A 22,875-nucleotide genomic window follows, 5' to 3' on the forward strand; every position below is an offset into this window, starting at 1 on the left:
AGAACCGCTTCATCTGTCCACACTACAGCGAAGTGCTACAGTTCCGATACTGTACCGGTACAAAACCCATACATTTGTGGGTTTCGTACCGATACAGTTATACCGCTACAGTACCGGTATAGTTGCTAGTGTGGACAGGTGTTGTGGTACGAAAGTAGTTTCGTATCGGTAAAAAATCCCTAGTGTGGACAGGGTATCAATTGCCCAGAGGTGTGTGTGTGTGTGTGAGAATACTTGTTTGTCTCCATGTTAGTCATTTGATAGATTGGGGATCTGCCCAGGGTGAACCCCACCTCTCACCCAAAGTCAGCTGGGATTGGCTCCAGATTCCTCTGGAACCCTCACAGAGAAGTAGTATAGGTAATGGATGGATGGATATAAAATGCTTTAAATGCTCAATTTATTGGACAAACTGAAATTTGAGTCTTTCTTAGTGTGCTCTTCGAAAGACTGAAATACAATAGTGTAAAATCCGGAGGGCTGAGTTCACATCTTCAATCTAGCAGGGATGAGAGTTTTCCGCTTTTCGGCAGATTTCCGCTTTTTCTGAGTAAAAATCGACCTTTTTATATTATGCCAAATCCGTTGAGAATTTTTTTTTTCATTTATTGAGGGGGGTTGGGGTATGTTCCTTCGTGATACTCAAGCGTAATTCATTCCTACGACCATGTTATATGTTTACATTTTCGCCGTCTTTAGTCTCGCTAAGTCTCGTGGTAGAATACGTGTTATCAAGCCAGAACATCGATGGCGAGAGCATGATGGCCAATCATAACAGTTCTTACAAAAGTACCCACATCTGTTCTATTTTATTGAAACTTGCACATGTTCATCGTCGCTGCTCTTCAAAAATACGTTTCTCTTTCGTATCGGCTTTTTTACTCAAAACGCCGAATACAATTGATAAGCGAGACGAAGCGAAGGTACGTGAAATCGATGCTGGTATAAAAAACAAGTTTAGGTGGGATTGGTTGGGTCGTAAAGTTACGATAACTTCAGTAGATGGCAAGCATGAACCCGTGTCTGTTACCATCGGCGATTTCGTTAAGAAACTTGACGTTGCGGGAAAAGCACTGTGTACTGTGTGTGATGATGTGGTTAACTACCGATCAAGAGGACTGAAAGCATTTGAGAGCCACGCTGTAACCGCAAAACATCGGAAGCAGGCATTTTTATTGAAGAGCAATTATTCATTATCAAGTGCTTTTCAGTCGAGGACATAGGGAGAAAAGGTCAGTCACCCTAAGAGATTTTATTGAATATATGAACATTTTGATAATTAATAGAACTTAAGTTTAATGTGAATTTAGTTTGTCATTTTTGTTGATCATGAATTATAACCATACCCTTGAATGGAGAATGTGATTTTATTTTGAATTCAAACAATACTCCTATTGATTTGAAACATATTTTCATGTAAATATATAAAAAAGACAACAGAGATTTTTTTTTTTTATCTACTATAGCTCAGGTTGCAGGAAAAGTGGTTTGTAAGGCCTTATTTTTCAAAATTTTCCTGGGGGGGCATCCCTCCCAGACCCCCCCCCCCCCCGTTGGCTTCGGCCGCCTTTGGCGCCCTCGCATACCTTTTTATCTTGTTTTCTGCTTTTTTTGATGACCACCCACTCTCATCCCTGATCTAGTCGAACACGAATGAGCATTTGAACTAGTTCTCGGACTTCTTTTAAACCTAGGATTTTACTCTGAAGTTCTAGTTTGCTCAAAATGCTAAGATGACTGGGCTGAATGAAATTGAGCCGAAGCCAGAAAGCGTGGTGTCTCAGTATTTGACGAACATGATGTTTTGCAGGATGGTGAACGTAACGGTTGAGGAGTGAGCCAAACAACCATCTCCATCACCACCAGTTTGTCCATTCCAGGGCCATGACTCTGACAACTGTCAAACCTAATTTCTTCAGTCCATCCTTAGAGAATGCTCCAGTCTCCATCCGTACAATTGTCCCTTCTCTTTCCAGTCCAGTCCTCATCAGTTCAGTGGAGAGCAGGACAGAGCAGGACAATGCTACGTATAGAGGCACCTTCCCCACCGTCACTGTACCAGCCAATGAGACGGGCTTCAACTCCACACAGCTCCCCATGGCATCAGTGGATGGTGCTGGTATGGGAATGGTCCTCATGCCCTTTGGCATAATCAGTATTGTCGGGTTGGCTGTTGTCATGGTGAGGATGTTATGTTGTCTTGGGAGTACGGCCACATTGCTAAGTCTTTGGATGCTTGTAGTCGAGTTGAGTTTTGTTCTGTAACTGCCAAAATGTACGAACATTCATTAAAGCTTTACTTACAACTACTTCTACAACCCCGATTCCAAAAAAGTTGGGACAAAGTACAAATTGTAAATAAAAATGGAATGCAATAATTTACAAATCTCAAAAACTGATATTGTATTCACAATAGAACATAGACAACATATCAAATGTCGAAAATGAGACATTTTGAAATTTCATGCCAAATATTGGCTCATTTGAAATTTCATGACCGCAACACATCTGAAAAAAGTTGGGACAGGGGCAATAAGAGGCTGGAAAAGTTAAAGGTACAAAAAAGGAACAGCTGGAGGACCAAACTGCAACTCATTAGGTCAATTGGCAATAGGTCATTAACATGACTGGGTATAAAAAGAGCATCTTGGAGTGGCAGCGGCTCTCAGAAGTAAAGATGGGAAGAGGATCACCAATCCCCCTAATTCTGCGCCGACAAATAGTGGAGCAATATCAGAAAGGAGTTCGACAATGTAAAATTGCAAAGAGTTTGAACATATCATCATCTACAGTGCATAATATCATCAAAAGATTCAGAGAATCTGGAAGAATCTCTGTGCGTAAGGGTCAAGGCCGGAAAACCATACTGGGTGCCCGTGATCTTCGGGCCCTTAGACGGCACTGCATCACATACAGGCATGCTTCTGTATTGGAAATCACAAAATGGGCTCAGGAATATTTCCAGAGAACATCATCTGTGAACACAATTCACCGTGCCATCCGCCGTTGCCAGCTAAAACTCTATAGTTCAAAGAAGAAGCCGTATCTAAACACGATCCAGAAGCGCAGACGTCTTCTCTGGGCCAAGGCTCATTTAAAATGGACTGTGGCAAAGTGGAAAACTGTTCTGTGGTCAGACGAATCAAAATTTGAAGTTCTTTATGGAAATCAGGGACGCCGTGTCATTCGGACTAAAGAGGAGAAGGACGACCCAAGTTGTTATCAGCGCTCAGTTCAGAAGCCTGCATCTCTGATGGTATGGGGTTGCATTAGTGCGTGTGGCATGGGCAGCTTACACATCTGGAAAGACACCATCAATGCTGAAAGGTATATCCAGGTTCTAGAGCAACATATGCTCCCATCCAGACGACGTCTCTTTCAGGGAAGACCTTGCATTTTCCAACGTGACAATGCCAAACCACATACTGCATCAATTACAGCATCATGGCTGCGTAGAAGAAGGGTCCGGGTACTGAACTGGCCAGCCTGCAGTCCAGATCTTTCATTCATAGAAAACATTTGGCACATCATAAAACGGAAGATTCGACAAAAAAGACCTAAGAGAGTTGAGCAACTAGAATCCTACATTAGACAAGAATGGGTTAACATTCCTATCCCTAAACTTGAGCAACTTGTCTCCTCAGTCCCCAGACGTTTACAGACTGTTGTAAAGAGAAAAGGGGATGTCTCACAGTGGGAAACATGGCCTTGTCCCAACTTTTTTGAGATGTGTTGTTGTCATGAAATTTAAAATCACCTAATTTTTCTCTTTAAATGATACATTTTCTCAGTTTAAACATTTGATATGTCATCTATGTTCTATTCTGAATAAAATATGGAATTTTGAAACTTCCACATCATTGCATTCCGTTTTTATTTACAATTTGTACTTTGTCCCAACTTTTTTGGAATTGGGGTTGTAGTACTTTAATGAGGGGGCATTTAATTGGGACAACGGTGCTTATAATATGTAACCTACTGTACTTTCACCATACTCTCTGGATATTTAAGTTATTCCATGAAATCGAGTCGTACATGAGCCAAAAGCCGACGAGGCGCATAGCACGGAGTCGGCTATAAGCCATGTACGATGAGATTGAGTGGAATAACTGTTTTATTCTATCCACATTCACTGGATTTTGAGAAACGGAGCATTTTAATTTTTTGCAAATTCGATAAATTAAAAACTTTTTTCTACAAAACGTCCGACAAAATCATTTCCGCTTAGACAGACGACTTAAAAATCTATCGATGACTGCAGGAATTGACTTTAGTGTTGTTTTTTGTAGAAAGTGCTGTCTTGCTGTCGTGCCGAGGTATAGAATAGCTTTAGACATTTTATTTAATTCTTCCTTGGACATTTCAGTTCTGTAATTTTCAAACTTCTTTGGGCTTTTGAATCAGTCTAAAAAAAATTCAATAGATTTTAATGCTTTAAGATGAAGAATGTAAACAAACCGGCGAAATGACATGAGCAATTTGTGAAAAATGTTATAATAATAATAATAATAATAAAAAGAGATGTTCTTACCATCAAATACTTTAGTTTCATATTTTGTTGCTGCTTTTTGGGGGGGGCCTTTTGTTTTCGAGTAGAGTTTTTTTTTTTTTTTTTTTTTTTTTTTTAAATTTCGTCCTCGGTTGGTTCAGCAAGACACTCCGCCATTTTGTTTTTCTCTTCTCACAATATATGAGTTGATAGCCTAGTAGTAGCCAATCAGAGTGCCCGATTGTTCATATCCAGTGAATGTGGATAGAATAAAGTCAGTTATTTCTGAATACTAATAAAGTACTACACATATACAGAACAGGCTTTTAAGTTCTTCTCCATCATTGTTTCTGTTTACAGATGCTGTATATAAGGAAAAAGAAAAGGTAAGCAAACACTGCGTCACTAGACTACTTCAGTATTTTGCAAAATATGACAAACATTACACTGATGAACTTTTCTCGGTGCAGGCTGGAGAAGCTCCGGCACCAGCTGATGCCCATGTATAACTTTGACCCAGCTGAGGAGCAGGACGACCTGGAACAGGAACTTCTGGACCATGGTCGAGACGGCAGCCCAGCAGGACCAAATTCCAAAGTGAGTATAATTTGTCAGTAATTTTTTTTTCATAACCTATAAAACAATTCTTATGATAAAGGACAGAAGTTTACATACACCTAGGCAAAAGTCATTCAAGCTCAGTTTAAAAAAAAAAAATCCACACATATACACGTCGTATGTTAAAGGTAGACCGCCTTTCAGATTTTTCAAGTTTAGGTCATAAAAAGAATTTTCCCCGACACCCAATTATTTTTGTGTAGTGGACCGAAAGCTACTGAATTTGAATCACAGACTTCCAGTTTAATGAGTTTTTTTTTTTTTTTTAAATAGAACAATTAATGAATTTAGGGCCACGTGACCCTAAATTATCTGCTATTTTTTGCCTGCTTCACCATGACCCAATTCAAGATACTATGTCATGCATCATGTGGTGGGCTTTCCCTGTTCGCACAAGGCATTGTGAGATATAAATTTGAAACAGGAGAGGGAAATGGAGGACGCGAATGAAAAGACGTTCTGTTGCGAAGGAAAGGAAACGCAGGACCAAACTAATAAATATCGGCGCAGGGCTCGACATTAACGGTTGTCTGCTTGTCCGGGACAAGTGATACTTAATGTCGGACAAGTTCATCGTCTCCGTTACTTGTCCGATCGGACAAGTGCCAAAATACGCCGATATTCGGGTTACATATCAAATTTATCAGTTTATTCACATGATTTCTGAAGCATCTCACTCGACATATTGTTTTGATGAATCGCCGGATGTTTCTATTCGGAAAGAGCGATGTGCGCATGCGCAATATTCCACTTGCGAAACCGGCCAATACTGCTTCGTGTATTTGAGCTGAAAAGTAAACGGTCGTTTATGATTGGTTTTAATCGTGTCATACATGTGGATTTGTTGATATTTCTGTTGGCGGGATCATTATTCAACTGTATATTTACGTTGAGTGTGCGGTAATTTCCAAATCTTTGAATTGTTGTTGATGGTGTTCATTATATAGCCGAGCGTGTGGCGGGGTGTGCTGGCGGGGAATGTGCGCCTGCATGCGTGTGGATTGACAGGGAGTGAGGTAGGAGTGGGGAAAGTTATCTATGAAATACCAAGCTGTCAAATGGCTGCTAATTAGGTTACCGGCTGTATTAATTAACCAATTAGTAATGGGAGTTTAGGAATTTGAAACGGGGCTCTATAATTTAGATATAAATTATGGATTATTTGAAATTATCTTTTTTTGACCATTAAATACTAGCCTGGCAAGCCAGACTAAATGTGAATATTTAGTCTGGCCTCGATCCGTAGACATTTCCGACGGGTGTAGGAGGAACAACCCGCTGTCTTTCAAACTGTCTCTGTGCGTATAGGCCAACGCTCTGACCAATCAGCGCAACTGTGACTGACGTAGTCAGAGCGACAGAAAGCAGTGGGGGAGACCTTGAAATAAATAATTTTTCAAAATGCGTATTAATTAATAAACAGGTTCTAGATATTAAGAAGTTTGGAGATAATGACCACAAGTTTGGAGTCTGTACCACATACACTCATTTTTTTTCAAGTGTTTTTCAAGGGTTTGCTTAAACTGTTTTTGAGAGTTTTTATTTAGTGGTGTTTGGTGAAATAATTTCCCTTAAATTTAAAATAACGGGAAAATAAGAAAAAATCAAAAAGTAATGTTTCAAAGCTGTTTATTAATTCTTCGTACTGCACAAACTAGCCCCATCCTTTTGGCTATGAGCGGAGCAGCTGGTAGATCAGACTTTTGCCATAGCCGGTCGGCAAAACAGCGAAAACGTCCTTCTTGAAAAGGAATGAGCGGAGAGCCTCTTCCTGCTCATGTTTCAACGAAAACTCCAAGTCTAATTCTTCTAAAACTGATTCCAAAGCGGAGTCAAACGCGCGCTGTTCACTAGCCGTAGCCATCTTTCCTGTTACGCTTTCTCCAGCGTCGCGCAGCTTTGTCGTCACTCCTGCAAAAGCCCACCCAAAGAATCCAAACAAAAACCTTGCGTTGTGATTGGCGGGCACGATTTGATGCCCGGGGTGTTTTGTTTATATGGTGCGAGGCTAGACCCACTCGCAGGCAAAAAATATTTTTGGCCGCTAGGCGGGTGGGTCTAGTTTACTAGGCTAATTAAATACCATACAGGAGCCACACTGAATAATTAGACAACAACAATTAGTCAGTGGAGGATATATATTCAAAATTAATGATTTAAAAATGAAAAAATATATATATATATTTTAATTTTCTGGTTTTCAATTTCTCAAAATAAATTAATGATTGATGGAGTCCAATTGATGGAGCAGAACTCAAGGGTTGATGGATGAAGATGAATAGAAACTTTATTTGTATCCATTCATCTGTGAGTCAATAGAGGTGTGGAGGTTTTCATAAGATATATTATCTTGTCATTTGATGACTAGATTTCAGTGTATAATAATCAGTGATTTACAGTATTAATCACTCAATTTTATCAGTTGTTTTTATTTGTAGCATTGTTTGTTTCTCTTGTCCAAACTAGTGATATCTCAAGTCATAAATTTTATGATGTTAGTTTTTGTGATATTTGTTACTGAACTGCAGAGTACTGATCTGTGTATATATAACGGTTAGTGTTTCTGGATCTCATAGTATAGTTATTTTGTTCTTAATTTTATGTTCATAATTTCTATTCTATTGGGATATATTGCTTCTGAACTTCAGCATAATAATTGGTGAATTATGGTATCAATCAGTCTGTTTTACTATATTTTTGAACTTTTGCCTCAGTATATCAAGTATTGATTACTTTTGATTCATAGATATTATGCACATGTTGTGAATCTCATCTCATTATCTCTAGCCGCTTTATCCTTCTACAGGGTCGCAGGCGAGCTGGAGCCTATCCCAGCTGACTACGGGCGAAAGGCGGGGTACACCCTGGACAAGTCGCCAGGTCATCACAGGGCTGACACATAGACAACCATTCACAATCACATTCACACCTACGGTCAATTTAGAGTCACCAGTTAACCTAACCTGCATGTCTTTGGACTGTGGGGGAAACCGGAGCACCCGGAGGAAACCCACACGGACACGGGGAGAACATGCAAACTCCACACAGAAAGGCCCTCGCTGGCCACGGGGCTCGAACCCGGACCTTCTTGCTGTGAGGCGACAGCGCTAACCACTACACCACCATGCCGCCCATGTTGTGAATTCGGAAACAAATGCCATAAAGATTGTCGGGTTACAAATAGTTTGTGGCGGGTTTTTTTTCTCACATATTTCTTCGGACAAGTCAACTTCACATTCGGACAAGTAAATTTCCTTTCAACTTGCCCAACAGGACAAGCGGTTTCAAAAGTTAATGTAGAGCCGTGCGGCGGTCAGCGAGCACCTCAGTGTGATCAACTGTTCGTTTAGCGACAGGATGACGTAACTGTCAGTGCACGGTCAAGGTAAACCTGTAGATGGCAGTAATGCAACACTGGATGCCAGCTGCCGTGAAACCCAAAAGAAGAAGGTGGTAAACCTGTACATACGCACACAGACGTACTCTGTCTGCTTGACTGCACAAAGCGAGTAATTTCATGCACATTATTTGCTAGGGAATCCCCTCAAATTAAAGAACTTCCCAGCCACAGAATGGCCTGGGTTTTTTTTATTTTTGGGGGGGGAATCTTGTAGAAATAAACATGTATCACAATGACCAAATTTCAGAGGGAACTAAATTTCACCGATTTTATGAAATCGAAAGGCCGTATAGCTTTAACTCAGTTAGGATATCTACTTTATTCCCATAAGTGGTCATTTCAGAATAATGCCTAAGAGACGACAAATTTATTTACATCAGATTTTTAGTGGGTGGAATTTGGTAGCATTGCCTTTTTAATTTCAAACGCTTGGGGTAGCGTTCCACAAGTTTCTCCCAGTATTTTGCTGGATGTTTTGCTCATTCACTGTGACACTGACGTGGTATCCACTGCAGTAAGCTAAGCCATTTGGATACATCTTTCAAGGCAAGCTCAGGATCATTGTCCTGCCGAAGACCCAGTTGTGACAAAGTTTGAACTTTTCTAGATGTCTTGAGGTGTTGCTTCAGTATTTTTAGAAAATCTTTTTTCCTTATGTTGCCATGTATTTTCTGATGTGCACCAGTCCCTTTTCCAGCAAAACACGCCTACAAAATGATGCTGCCAACCCCGTGCTTCACACTTGCGATGATGTTCTTCGGTTTAAAAGCCTCACCCTTTTTCTTCCATGCGTAGTGCTGATTACTGTGCCAAACTATTCAGTTTTTGTTTTATCTGAACAAAGAACACGCCTCCACAAGGATTGTGATGACCTCCAAAATTTGGTCTGGGTTTGGAGTCGGGGCTTCTTTGCATTCCTTGTAGTCTTGGGGTTCAGTTAAACCTTTCAGACTAAAGTTCATATTTGCATATAGTTGTTTGTATAAATGCATGTGGTACCCTTGGAATCTTTTATTTTAATTGTTCCTAAGGAATAATCCCCCCCCCCCCCCCCCCCCCCCCAAGGTTGTGGCTGAGGTGGTGTTTACATTAGACCGTATCAGCGGATCATCAGATTAACGTTTTTAAAACGATTCGCGTGCACACAGCAACGCCAATACACGATTCGCGTGCACACAGCAACGCCAGTACACGGATACGCTCGGCTCCGCAGGCATCCTGCGCTCCAAATCACTCCGCCCTCTGGAGGGTGCGCATTCCGGCCCTGCGCAGCTCACAGAGCACGCGAGTGAAGCGCATGAGCAGTGATTCAGGACAAATAGCAGGAAGTGAAAGTCCGCGCCGTTTTTCAGCAGTCGCGTCACATGACCAACGTGGCATGACCAACGCCAGCGAATCAGGAAGGTGGATGTCACAGTGACGTTGTCCAATGACGACGTCAGCTAGAGCTCAGCACAGCGTATCCGCGTATCTCAATGTTTACACAGCACCGGATCAGATACGTACTGGGTTGAATACGTGGGCCCTGGCGGATTCAAACTGTTCTGCCTGTGGAGTCGTTTCCCGGCGTTTTAATGTGCACGGACAGTGCATCTGCAACGAAAACGATACGGATACGGTCTAATGTAAACACCACCTGAGTTGCTTGGATTTCCCTATGCCAGAGGTGGGCAAACTACGGCCCGCGGACCACATCCGGCCCGTTGGCGTTTTTAATCCGGCCCGCGGAAGACAATCATATAAACACGATTGAGCAGATCTATAAACTATAAGCATCAGTGTTATCACGTAGACAGGTGTTCTAGAGATCCGTCTTTCCAGTCAGTCGTATTCACGCGAGATTACATTTGCAGAGTGGTGCAGCGCGTGCCATGGAAATCATTCTGGCGCCCGTGCCACTGATGATCTCGAGAACACACGATAAAACTTTACAATGAGTGGTCCTAAAAAAAGAAAAGTGGGCAGTGAGTGCAGGGTGTTCAATAAAGAATGGACAACTAAATATTTTTTTGCTGAAGTCCGATCAAAGGCTGTATGCCTTATTTGCAAAGAAACCGTTGCAGGTTTAAAGGAATATAACATCAAACGGCACTTTTCCTCCAAGCATGCTAATTATGCTAACAACCAGTCAGCGCAAGCACGGACGAATACAGCTCAGCGGTTGCTGAGTGAATGTGAGTATTAACACTTTCGCTTTTTAAAACTATGTTGGAGCTGTAATAAGATGGTAGTCACATGTTTACAGACATAATAATGTAAAAAGTATAACTCCTTAGTAATTTTGGTTGTCGTGGGTGGCTGCTGTAGTGCTGGTGTTTGTTTTTATGTGTATATATTTTTTTATGTGCCAATCTATTGAACTGCAAGCATGTTTCTGCTCTGCCTTTGTTGACTGAGAACTAAAATAAATGTCAATCTGATCTGCATTTGGGTCTCTGTCAGTGAAGGCCTTACAATAACACTAAAGCTTTTCCGGTTTATGTTCGATATGTATGAATTTGGTGTTGGCCCGGCCCGCCTGGCAAATTTCAAAAGTCAATGTGGCCCCTGAGCCAAAAAGTTTGCCCACCCCTGCCCTATGCCATAAAGGGCAAAAATACACCTGCTTCTAACATTAAGCCCTTTTACGACCACAAGCGCACTTGCCAATTAACTCCTAATAATAACAGTCGGCCATTATAAGGTTAAGAAATCATTACATCGGTTAATTTTTTTTTTTTTTTGTATAGCGCTTTTAAGAGGACGTATGGAAAAACACTCACTTTTTCAGTGCTTGTGCACATACATTTGAGTATCTGGAGTAGGGTGCATCAGTTGCCCTCACTTTCATAAAATCTGATGCATGTTTGTTTGGGTGTTCCTTTTCACCAATAAAGACATCCTGTAAAATTTTTTGACCATATTCAAAAGTCTAATGGTGGCACCATGAGGTTCATTTTTTGCCAAAAAACGCTTATTTTATGTTTTCGCGTAAGGTTTGAATCACAATGTTGGACTCCATTTATTGATTTCTTGTGACCCAGAGATCATGTTAAGAACCTTTGCAAGGGATTGAGAAGCATGAATGTGATTCATAATACATTTGTATTGTTTAAAAGTAGTTGAACAATGATTCAATGAACAGCTAAAACTCAAACTGTGCTTGATAATATATTTAGAATATGTATTAAAATGTGTATCTAAGATATTTGGTATACTCTATAAGGTGCCATAATGTTTCATGAAAAGTGATCGAAATTTTGTCATAAAAGTCATAAAATAGCAGCTTTTTCCATAACTTTGAGCTCCTGGTGCCACCATTAAACTTTTGAATTTTGTCAAAATATTTCACCCAGTGTGTTTTCTTACCAAAAGGAACAGAAAAACAAAAATGCATCATGATCGGAGGAACTTTTCATTTTTAGGGGGCAACTGATGCACCCTAATCTGGAGTGCCTACCAACCCATAAACTTTGAAATAAGACAACCTAGTCAGGGTTTTTTTTTTTTTTTCTCTCCCCTGTCTAGATCAGAAAATGTGTGATTCAACAAGCCGTACAGATTTGGGTCATTAGAATTATATGCCCCCCCCAAATTTGAGAATCTCCACCCACAGCTTGAAAACTACCTTCACGAATGTGGAGGTGTGTTTTTTTTTTTTTTTTTTTCTTTTTTTTTTTTCCCCTCTCTTCAAGCACCAGGCCCACTAACATTATGTTGAAGGGAGCCAAGTATGGGATCTGCTATGCTTACTGTCATGTTGATATCTAGTTCTTGTATGGTGTATGTAGCTTAAAGTCAAACAAAACCCAAAAATAAACACCGATTGTCGATTATGGCTAATGCCCTGATGTGCTCCATCCATCCATTATCTCTGGCCGCTTTATCCTGTTCTACAGGGTCGCAGGCAAGCTGGAGCCTATCCCAGCTGACTACGGGCGAAAGGCGGGGTACACCCTGGACAAGTCGCCAGGTCATCACAGGGCTGACACATAGAGATGCTCCCTCCATGTTTAAATTAAAAATGAAACTTTAACAATTTATCTAATTTTAAAGGTTATGATCTTGCTAGAAATAGGCTTACCTAGATGCAACCATTGCACTGAAACCAGATATCTGCCTGTGACGTAAACGGCACACGAGTACGCCATTTACCTTCCTTACGTAGAGCCATCAGATGGAGGCTTATGATTCTTAAAAAAAAAAAATCCCCAGGCCCCATCTCTCTCTCTCTCTCTCTTTTTCTGTCTCTGCGTGTGTGCTCACTGCTTCAGATGGGTTAAATGCAGGGAAGGAACGTCACTGTGCTGTAATGTACATGTGACGAATAGGTTTCTCATCTCATTATCTCTAGCCGCTTTATCCTGTTCTACAGGGTCGCAGGCAAGCTGGAGCCTATCCCAGCTGACTACGGGCGAAAGGCGGGGTACACCCTGGACAAGTCGCCAGGTCATCACAGGGCTGACACATAGACACAGACAACCATTCACACTCGCATTCACACCTACGGTCAATTTAGAGTCACCAGTTAACCTAACCTGCATGTCTTTGGACTGTGGGGGAAACCGGAGCACCCGGAGGAAACCCACGCGGACACGCGGAGAACATGCAAACTCCACACAGAAAGGCCCTCGCCGGCCACGGGACTCGAACCCGGACCTTCTTGCTGTGAGGCGACCGCGCTAACCACTACACCACCGTGCCGCCCCTCAAATAGGTTTCTAATTCTAAAAATTTAATCAGAAATTTTCTGTAACAATGTGATTTTTATTTATTTATCTATTTACTTGCCGGCAACAAAATCTGCGAATCAACAGACTTCACTTTTATGAAGTGTAAGTCTCACTTGACTAGATAATGCATACACAGTACTGACACAGGTACTAGTAAACAATATCCGTTGTCATAGCAACGTCATTTCTTGCTGTCTATAAAGATCGCTTTTCTCAGTGAATTAAAAACAAATGAGTATGTCACATAAAAAAAAAAACCACAAGGAAAATTCAATTTTTTGTAAAAGAGAAACACTGTGAGTAGCTGGCAACGTAGTGTTTATAGGCAGCAAAAAGCTTTCAAAGGCTGGGTATGTGTGGGTGGTTCCCCCCCCCCCTTCCCCCACTGCTTCAGTGATCAGGCTTATTTTTACACCCAAACGCTTGGCACTCGGGCATCTTCAGGGTTGTTTTCAACAATTTAGAGGTGATGTAGCCACTAGATCTCAGCCTTGGTAAGCCATGTAGCGTGTAAGTGACCTCACAATCTCGGGTTCTCTCGTGTAATTTGTACTCAGAGTGCGATGTTTGAACCTCGGAGAGAGTGAGATGTCAGCGCCCAGGGCCGCTGTTTTTCTTTTAAAATAAAATCTGTACACAGGTACAAATATGAACAAGTGAACACTCGAACATGTCTTATATGGTTTTATCTGTCGGTATAAAGGAATTTATTTTTTGTGTGCGTTTTATTTGCCTTTAAGTTCTCTGTTGGCCCAGTGAGTAAGCAAAGTTTGTCTGCTTTTGTTTTGGAAAAGTATTGTCAAGGCACGGTGGTGTAGTGGTTAGTGCTGTCACCTCGCAGCAAGAAGGTCCGGGTTCGAGCCCAGCGGCCAGCGAGGGCCTTTCTGTGTGGAGTTTGCATGTTCTCCCCGTGTCCCCGTGAGTTTCCTCCGGGTGCTCCGGTTTCCCCCACAGTCCAAAGACATGCAGGTTAGGTTAATATGGGACGGCCTTGGGCTGAGGTGCCCTTGAGCAAGGTACCGAACCCCTGACTGCTCCCTGGGTGCTCTGGTGTGGCTGCCCACTGCTCTGTGTGTGCGCGCGTGTGTTCACTGCTTCAGATGGGTTAAATGCAGAGGATGAATCTCACTGTGCTTGAAGTGTGCATGTGACAAAGGTTTCTTCTTCAAAATTAACAATGACACGATAAAATAAGTGTTTATAAGTGAGTTTACAATTACCATTCTGAAATGGCCATCTGTAGTCTTGTTTGGCACTGGTTCTGTGTCCACTCCTTTTTGTTTTCCTATTCTGAGTCAGGTTCATATATACAGTCAGGGGCGTATCAAGCTTTCCAAAAGTGGGGGTGTTCTGGAATGGGGAAGCCATATCATTAGAAATCGGTTTATGGCTATATACACGCCCGGCGTGTACACTGTGATGTACTGTCAATGACCGATATGGAACTTTTTCATACCCATGGTCCATGGATGCAAATGAAAGGGAGGACAGCACAAAGCCTATAAATCCAGTTGACTCCAGCCAAGTTCTGCATTTCATGCAGAGATCTATCATGTTGGGTTTTGGTGTTGTTACTGCCAGGGCTATGTAATTATTCAGTAAGTGAAGGCAAAAAGTATTGAGTGATCATTCTAGGTAACAGGATACTGTTCTATAACAGATGTCAGTATTGCTGCCTACACTGGTATACACTGATATAAACAAAACCAAAAACTTCACATAGCTCAAGAAGTCATACACAGTGTATAGATCATACACCATCATGCATAACAGTTAGGACTGGGATTGCTTTGTGTGAGCAGGAGGCATGGCTAATCAGTTCATGTTGGAGAAGCGCAGCATCCTGGAAGGACCTCTTTAGTATAGCATTCAAATAAGACGGGGCAGTTCCTGCTTTTAATGTCTTTAATTATTCAAACTCGTGTACAAAACTTGTTTGCATCATGAATTGCATCAGGTTTAATGCATAAAATGTGAAAATGATGCAATAGACTACACATACAACAAACACTTAATGGCCAAATAACATTACTGTACAACCATTATTGAACTTTCATTCGATTTGAAATGCCTTTAAATCTCAATTGAAAAACTCTTCTAAAAAGTGATAAGCAGTTATAATGCATGAAAAGTAGACTTGGTACAAACACACACACTCGTAATAAAAAACTTGCCTCAACTGACTTTACAACTAGTAACTACTATTAACACAATCTTTTAGGGCATGGCACCTGGGACAACTGTTTGAACGACGGCATCGCAAGCGCTTTGAGAAGGGTCTGTGTGCAGAGCCAGGCACAGTAAGCACCGCATGCGACGTCAAACCTGGAACGGTGAATCAGGAGCGGTAAAACTGGTGTTGGCTCTGCAGACAGATACTGTATTATTGAGCGCTTTCGGCACGCTACGCAAACTGGCTATTATATTCACGCAACTGCTGATTGGTCGGGTGAGAAAAACTGTTTTGAGTCCGTTGCGTGGCTGTTTTTTGTCTAACGTTATGGTGATAGTTTACTTCCTTGTTACACAGTTTATAGTAGCTGTATAATTTTCATAATGTCATTTTAATCTGACAAAAGTGATGGGGATGAAATTGTGTTTCAACAAAAGTGGGGGGGATGAAACGTACACATCCCCCGCGGGTGATACGCCCCTGCATACAGTACCAGTCAAAACTTTGGACACTCCTGCTCATTCATAGGCGTTTCTGTATTTTTGACTGTTTTCTACATTGTAGAACAATATTGAAGGCATCACAACTATGAAATGACACATGGAACATAAATGTAATTATATGGTAAGCGAAAGAGTGTTTCATATTTTAGATTCTTCAAAGTAACCAGTATATACCTTGATGACACTTTGCACATGATTGGCATTATCTTAACCAGCTTCATGACTGAGAGGAAAATAATGGCTTCCACGCCAGGATTGCCAGCCTTATCCAGTCCCAGAGTTCAGCTGCAATTCCACATGTGTTGGTGGAGAGGGTGTGGCTAACAAAGCTCTTGTTGAAAGATCTTCGGCAATCCGAGTGAAGCTGTTTACATATTTACATTTAAAAGCACACCCTCACAAACAGCCAGCCTTATCCGAAAGCAACCTTTCACATGACGTCATCGTAACTACAGATTTGTTTATCTGGCTATGTTGCCTGGCGAGCTTTGTGTTGGACAATGAATGGCACAAGCGTACGCAAGTGATTTGTAAGCCCAATTCAGTAAACATCTACATATAAACTCGTAGACGTTGCATCTAAAAGAACAATGCCAGAGACCTGCAGTGCTTTTGGATCTACTGTAATAACATACAGGGAGGTAGGCCTGGTTTAACCACTTCCAGGCAAACTCAGAAAGAGAAAAATGGCGAGATGCAGTTAAACGGGCAGGCTGGATGATGAAACATTCCCGTGTGTGTGGAAAACATTTTATATCAGGTTAGTGGGAAAGCTCTGTGCAACATTAAAATGGGTATCTGGATGTCGGCTTTGGATGAGATTTATATTTTATTAGACCTAATGCTCGGCTCCACTAGCAGCATGTTTATGTACTGATAACGTAGACGAGGCTAAACACCATAAAATATGCTAGATCTAGGCCCTGGCTTGTTTATTACAGGGATGACCAATTTCCGCGGTTTTATTAGTCAAATGGGTTGTTCTTGTGAATCGTTCAAACCAGACGAGAAAATTTTAGGGGGAGTGTGGTTCGATTTTTGCAGAGTCCCTCTCAGCGTAGAAGTGAACCGCGGAACGTTCGGAGCAAACTGCTTCTTTCCGTAATCGGAAAACCTCTTGAAAGCCATAAATTTTCCAAAACATTCAGCGATTGGCTGACCCAAACTATCTTTCAATCTTTGAACCAATCAGCGGTCTTGATGTGTAGATAAAGACGAAAATGGTGAAAACTCTCAGACGAGAACAAGAATCTCAAGTTCTTGAAATCAACAAGGAAGTTAAAAATAAATTTACAGTGCCTTGCAAAAGTATTCATCCCCCTTGGTGTTTGTCCTGTTTTGTCGCATTACAAGCTGGAATTAAAATGGATTTTTGGAGGGTTAGCACCATTTGATTTACACAACATGCCTACCACTTTAAAGGGGCACATTTGTTTTATTGTGACACAAATAATAATTAAGATAAAAAAAAAACAGAAATCTGGAGTGTGCATTAGTATTCACCCCCTTTCGTATGAAAGCCCTAAATAAGGGGTAAATAAATAACACCAGTCCTACAGTAAAGCATGGTGGTGGCAGCATCATGCTGTGGGGATGTTTTTCATCTGCAGGGACAGGAAAGCTGGTCAGGACTGAAGGAAAGATAGATGGCACTAAATACAGGGCAATTCTGGAGGAAAAACTCTTTGAGTCAGCCATAGGTTTGAGACTGGGATGAAGGTTCATGGTCTAGCAGGACAGTGACCCTAAACATACTGCTAAAGCTACACTGGAGTGGTTTAAAGAGAAACATTTAAATGTCTTGGATTGGCCTAGTCAAAGCCCAGACCTCAAGCCAATTGAGAATCTTTGGCATAACTTGAAGATTGCTGTACACCAACGCAACCCATCTAACTTGAAGGAGTTGGAGCAGTTTTTCCTTGAGGAATGGGCAAAAATCCCAGTGGCTAGATGTGCTAAACTAATAGAGATATACCCCAAGAGACTTGCAGCTGGAATTGTAGCAAAAGGTGGCTCTACAAAGTATTGGCACTTTTTTTTTTTTGGGGGGGGGTAATACCTGTGCACACTCCAGATTTCTGTTTTTTTCATCTTTATTGTTTGTGTCACAATTAAAAAAAAAAAAAGGGCATGTTTAAAGTGGTCGGCATGTTGTGTAAATCAAATGGTGCTAACCCTCCAAAAATCCATTTTAATTCCAGCTTGTAATGCAACAAAACAGGACAAACACCAAGGGAGATGAATACTTTTGCAAGGCACTGTAGGTGGGAATGGATGCAAAAGACAGTGACGATTGAGGTGAAAATCGGTAGCAAAGAAGAGACAATCACAGAGAAACTTGAAAATTTTGTCAAGAAAGCCGATTGTCCCGGCCAAGTTTTATGCGCATACTGCAATGACTTGATAAATTTTGGGAGTCGAGGATGTGTTGCAATCACGGAACATGCGAAAATGAAGAAGCACGCCGAAAAACTTGCTCTCAGATGAACAAACTATTCTCTTGGATCATCGTTTTTCAAAACGAAGGTGAAGACCAATGATGCTCATTATGTCAGCCATTGGGAAACACTTGTGAAATCAACAGTTACGGATAACACGGAATCAGTGCCCCGACAGCAATAGCAGATAGACAAGCTCATTCAGAGGTAATTATGAATTTTTATCGTCTCATGTCAGCTGATAATGCTTAAAAATTTACTCTTAGAAAAGGTCTATTAAGGGCATCTTAAATTAAAATTTACTCTTAGAAAAATTGCTGTTAAGGGCATCACTTGAATCCATACAATCTCACCTATCTGAAACAAACTTAAAAATGCATTTGATAATGTGCTTTCAGAAATATTTAGAGGAAAATGACAGAAATATTCCATATTCAATCATTTTGGGAATAACATACTCTTAAAAATGTGGGTTTGATGTGAGTCACTTTCTTGTACTGTATGTGAGAATCTTTTATTAAAATCTGATTGCATGAAATATGAAATTTTTATTCAAAATAGAGGTTTTGAAAGCCCTTAAAATTTGCTAAAAACTTAGGCGCTTTGGGGGCTTTGCCCCTTGTACCCCCACCAAGGTGCCACCTTGGAACCGGCTGGGGGCCTGTGGCCCCCAGATCCCCGGCTCACGTTCAAATGAAATAAGGGTTTGCTGCTGTCATGCCTGTTATTGCTATTAGAAGTCCACATTTGAGCTTACCTTTGTCATAATAAGGAATTTTTCTTTATCGGGAATTTCCCATAACATTCCGGCACAAAACGTGCCTTGAAATATTGGTGGCATCTGTACTTTTGTAAGCCTTTAGCATCTCTGTGTATTTAGAAGTCCCAAATACTAAATATTTCAGGATGTCGTAGTATCCCAGATCAGCTTGTTTGCTGAACACTTTTCAAGTGGAATAAATACATTTGTGGGTAAATTAAGCAGAAGAAGCCTTTATTTTTGTCACATGTAGACTCAAGCACAGTGAAAATTCCTCCTCTGCATGTAACCCAACTGAAGCAGTGAGCAATGAGCGCGCTAGGTAAATGATCTGGATCTGTGGTGCCTGCATGTTTCAGCTTTTGGATGTAACATGATCTGTTGGTATAAAAATTTTAATTATTTTGAGAGAGATTGTACTGACTGCAGTTGTCCCGATTTTTATTATTAACGGTCACGGCTTGATAAAAGCATCTTGGGGAAAGAAATAATTGAAAAATGTATCGCATGTCCCCCTTTAACAATGGACATTGTCACAAAGCAGCTTTACAGAAAAGCTATAAAGAACACCTAGCTGCTCCAGTTACTTTGGGACTTGGCAATTACTACCATGTCAAGCATAGCCTTGAGTTCATCCTGAATCACTTTTTAATTCATTTATTTTTGTGCTCAGACAACTGGTATGGACAGCTGTGTACAACCACACCTGGGGGGAAGCGAACGGGGCACCTCCTGTTCATATCTGTATTTGTATTCGTTTAGAACATGTGTTCAGGCCCCTGAGTGGTGCAACAGAACGATGTTTGTTTGCCTTTTTTTGTCTGGAGAGTGATGGTTCAAATCCCAATGATGCCACAGCTATCTATCCATGGCTGGGAGATCAAGAGGGCAAAACTGGCCTGTGCTCTGAGGGAGGGGTGGTATACTCTGTCTTCTCTGCTAATGATGCTAGCCAGTCATGGGTGATTTATGGAAGTGGGCGGATAGCGCTTTCCTCTGAGTGTTATGCCGTCCCCCAACATTGCCTGAGCAGTTTGAAAAGATGTGGTCGATTGGCATCATATGCCTTGGAGGAAGCGCATGATGATGACCTTTCCTTCCCAGGTTGGTAACAGTCATGTGATGGATGGGTGTGAATTGGCCATATCAGGAAAAAATTGAAATTGCGAATCATGTATCTGCATGATTTTATGCATTGTGCTGCTGCCACATGATGGGCTGATTAGATAACTGCATAAATGAGCAGGTGTACAGGTGTTTACACTGCCGTTCAAAAGTTTGGGGTCACCCAGACAATTTTTTGTGTTTTCCATGAAAAGTCACACTTTTATTTACCACCATAAGTTGTAAAATGAATAGAAAATAGTCAAGACATTTTTCTGGCCATTTTGAGCATTTAATCGACCCCACAAATGTGATGCTCCAGAAACTCAATCTGCTCAAAGGAAGGTCAGTTTTATAGCTTCTCTAAAGAGCTCAACTGTTTTCAGCTGTGCTAACATGATTGTACAAGGGTTTTCTAATCATCCATTAGCCTTCTGAGGCAATGAGCAAACACATTGTACCATTAGAACACTGGAGTGAGAGTTGCTGGAAATGGGCCTCTATACACCTATGGAGATATTGCACCAAAAACCAGACATTTGCAGCTAGAATAGTCATTTACCACATTAGCAATGTATAGAGTGGATTTCTGATTAGTTTAAAGTGATCTTCATTGAAAAGAACAGTGCTTTTCTTTCAAAAATAAGGACGTTTCAAAGTGACCCCAAACTTTTGAACGGTAGTGTATATTAAAGTGACTGTATATCTTCATGGACTCCTGGCTACATCCTTACTGTGACATCATCTGGATTGGAACTTGCTATCTCTCTCCTATTTATTCTTGCACTTTTTTTAACGGAAGAATGGAAATGTTGAGTTTCATGACAGCGATCCTTAAATCCTGGCCCAGTCATTTCTTTCAAACCAAGATTATTTTGTGTAAAAGTAAAAGCCTCAAGTTTACTCATGTAAACCCTATTCTCTTTCGTTCTCAGACTCTGACAGCGGGTCAAGGTAGCGCTCAAGTGGCAAGTCGACTGGTCTTTACGGACGTCGCTGATGCCATAAATGTATGACGTGACTCTTGCTGCCTAAATGAAGATTTCAGAAACCTCCAGGGACATCATGGAGGGAACGTGACTATTCCAGCTTCATGTTTTCACACTTGGCTGGACTCAGACATCGATTTAGCAAATGTCTGTAGACTATAAGGGAAATTTCAAAGTATCTCAAGGAGACTGGTAAGATTAGATTGCGTTTGCTGTATTTAAAAAAAAAAAAAAAAAAAGGAAATGGCATTTCTGTACATTTTATAGAAAAGCTGATTTAATTTCATTGATCCCTGAATGATCCTTTTTAAACGGATTGTTTCAGATCGTGTTTAATCCATTATAGTCACAGATATATACAGTATATGTTGACGTGCATTTTTAGAAATGTTAATTAAAGGAATTTAGTAGTAATAGTTACTTTGAATCTTTGCTAGACATGAATAGTAATTGCATGCAGTTTTTAATAGCACATGTACCCACATCACTACATCACACAATTAAAAGGCTCCAGGACTCCTTCATTTTATTCTTCTTAACAGTTTAATTTAGCAACAACCATTGTAACAAAGCAGCACTACATATCTACAGATGTAGATTAATGAGATGACAATGGAAAGGAAATTTGGCCCACACCTTTCTCTACCATTTGCCCCAGCCTCCCGAATTTTTCCTTCTTATTTCTCTCCTGGTAGCATCGTATTGTTCTGATCAGGTGCTCTACACTGTAAGAACATTTCAAACAGTTATTTTGCCACAGCCTTGGAGCCTAAATGCACAACTTCTAATACTATACAACCCCAAATCAGAAAAAGCTGGGATGGTATGCTGAAATTGAAATGAAAACGGAAAACAATGATATGATTATTTACAAATCTTTGACCTGCATTGCACTCAAAACAATACAATGGCACATTATTTGATGTTTTACCACCTTTTTTTTTTCTCCCCCCAAATAAACACTTCTTTCAATTTTGATTCTTGCAACACATTTCAGAATAGTTGGTAAAAGTATTTCACACTTTGTAACGTTGCCATTTCTTCTCATCCGTCCATTATCCATAGCCGCTTATCCTGTGCAGGGTCGCAGGCAAGCTGGAGCCTATCCCAGCTGACTATGGGCGAGAGGCGGGGTACACCCTGGACAAGTTACCAGATCCTCGCAGGGCTGACGCATAGAAAGACGCAACCATTCACACCTACGGTCAATTTAGAGCCACCAATTAGCCTAACCTGCATGTCTTTGGACTGTGGAGGAAACCTACGCAAACACTGGAAGAACATGCAAACTCTACACAGAAAGGCCCCCATCAGCCACTGGGCTCGAGCCCGGAACCTTCCTGCTGTGAGGCGACAGTGCTAACCACTGTGCCACCCTGCCATTTCTTCTCACAACGCTTAAAAGACACCAATTGATGAAGCATTCCAGCTGTTATTTTGTCCTACTCTTCCTGCAAACTGGTCTTAAGCTGTGCAACAGTACAGGGTCGTTGTCACTTTTTTTTTTTTTTCTTTTTCAAAATTCGCCACACGTTCTCTGTTGGGGACAGGCACTCTCTTCTTCCACAGCCATGCCTTTGTAATGTGTACAGAATGTAGTCTTGCATCGTTTTGTTGAAATAACCCTGGAAAAGGTGTCGTCTTGAAGGCAGCATACGTTGCTCCAAAATATCGGTGTGCTTTTCTGCA

The 22,875-nt window shown here is 41.1% G+C and overlaps 1 protein-coding gene across 1 annotated transcript; it reads left to right on the forward strand.

The window, feature by feature from the left end:
• Window positions 1–1,852: 1,852 nt before the first annotated feature.
• On the forward strand, window positions 1,853–21,384 carry si:ch211-161c3.5 (uncharacterized protein C3orf18). Its single transcript, XM_060918224.1, has 4 exons — window positions 1,853–2,181; window positions 4,850–4,875; window positions 4,960–5,086; window positions 21,133–21,384. Exons 1-4 carry the CDS (start codon window positions 1,885–1,887, stop codon window positions 21,211–21,213), a joined length of 531 nt encoding a protein of 176 aa, XP_060774207.1. The 5' UTR covers window positions 1,853–1,884; the 3' UTR covers window positions 21,214–21,384.
• The last annotated feature ends 1,491 nt before the right edge of the window (window positions 21,385–22,875 follow it).

This window comes from Neoarius graeffei, chromosome 4 (assembly GCF_027579695.1).
Source record: "Neoarius graeffei isolate fNeoGra1 chromosome 4, fNeoGra1.pri, whole genome shotgun sequence".
Taxonomy (NCBI): Eukaryota; Metazoa; Chordata; class Actinopteri; order Siluriformes; family Ariidae; genus Neoarius; species Neoarius graeffei.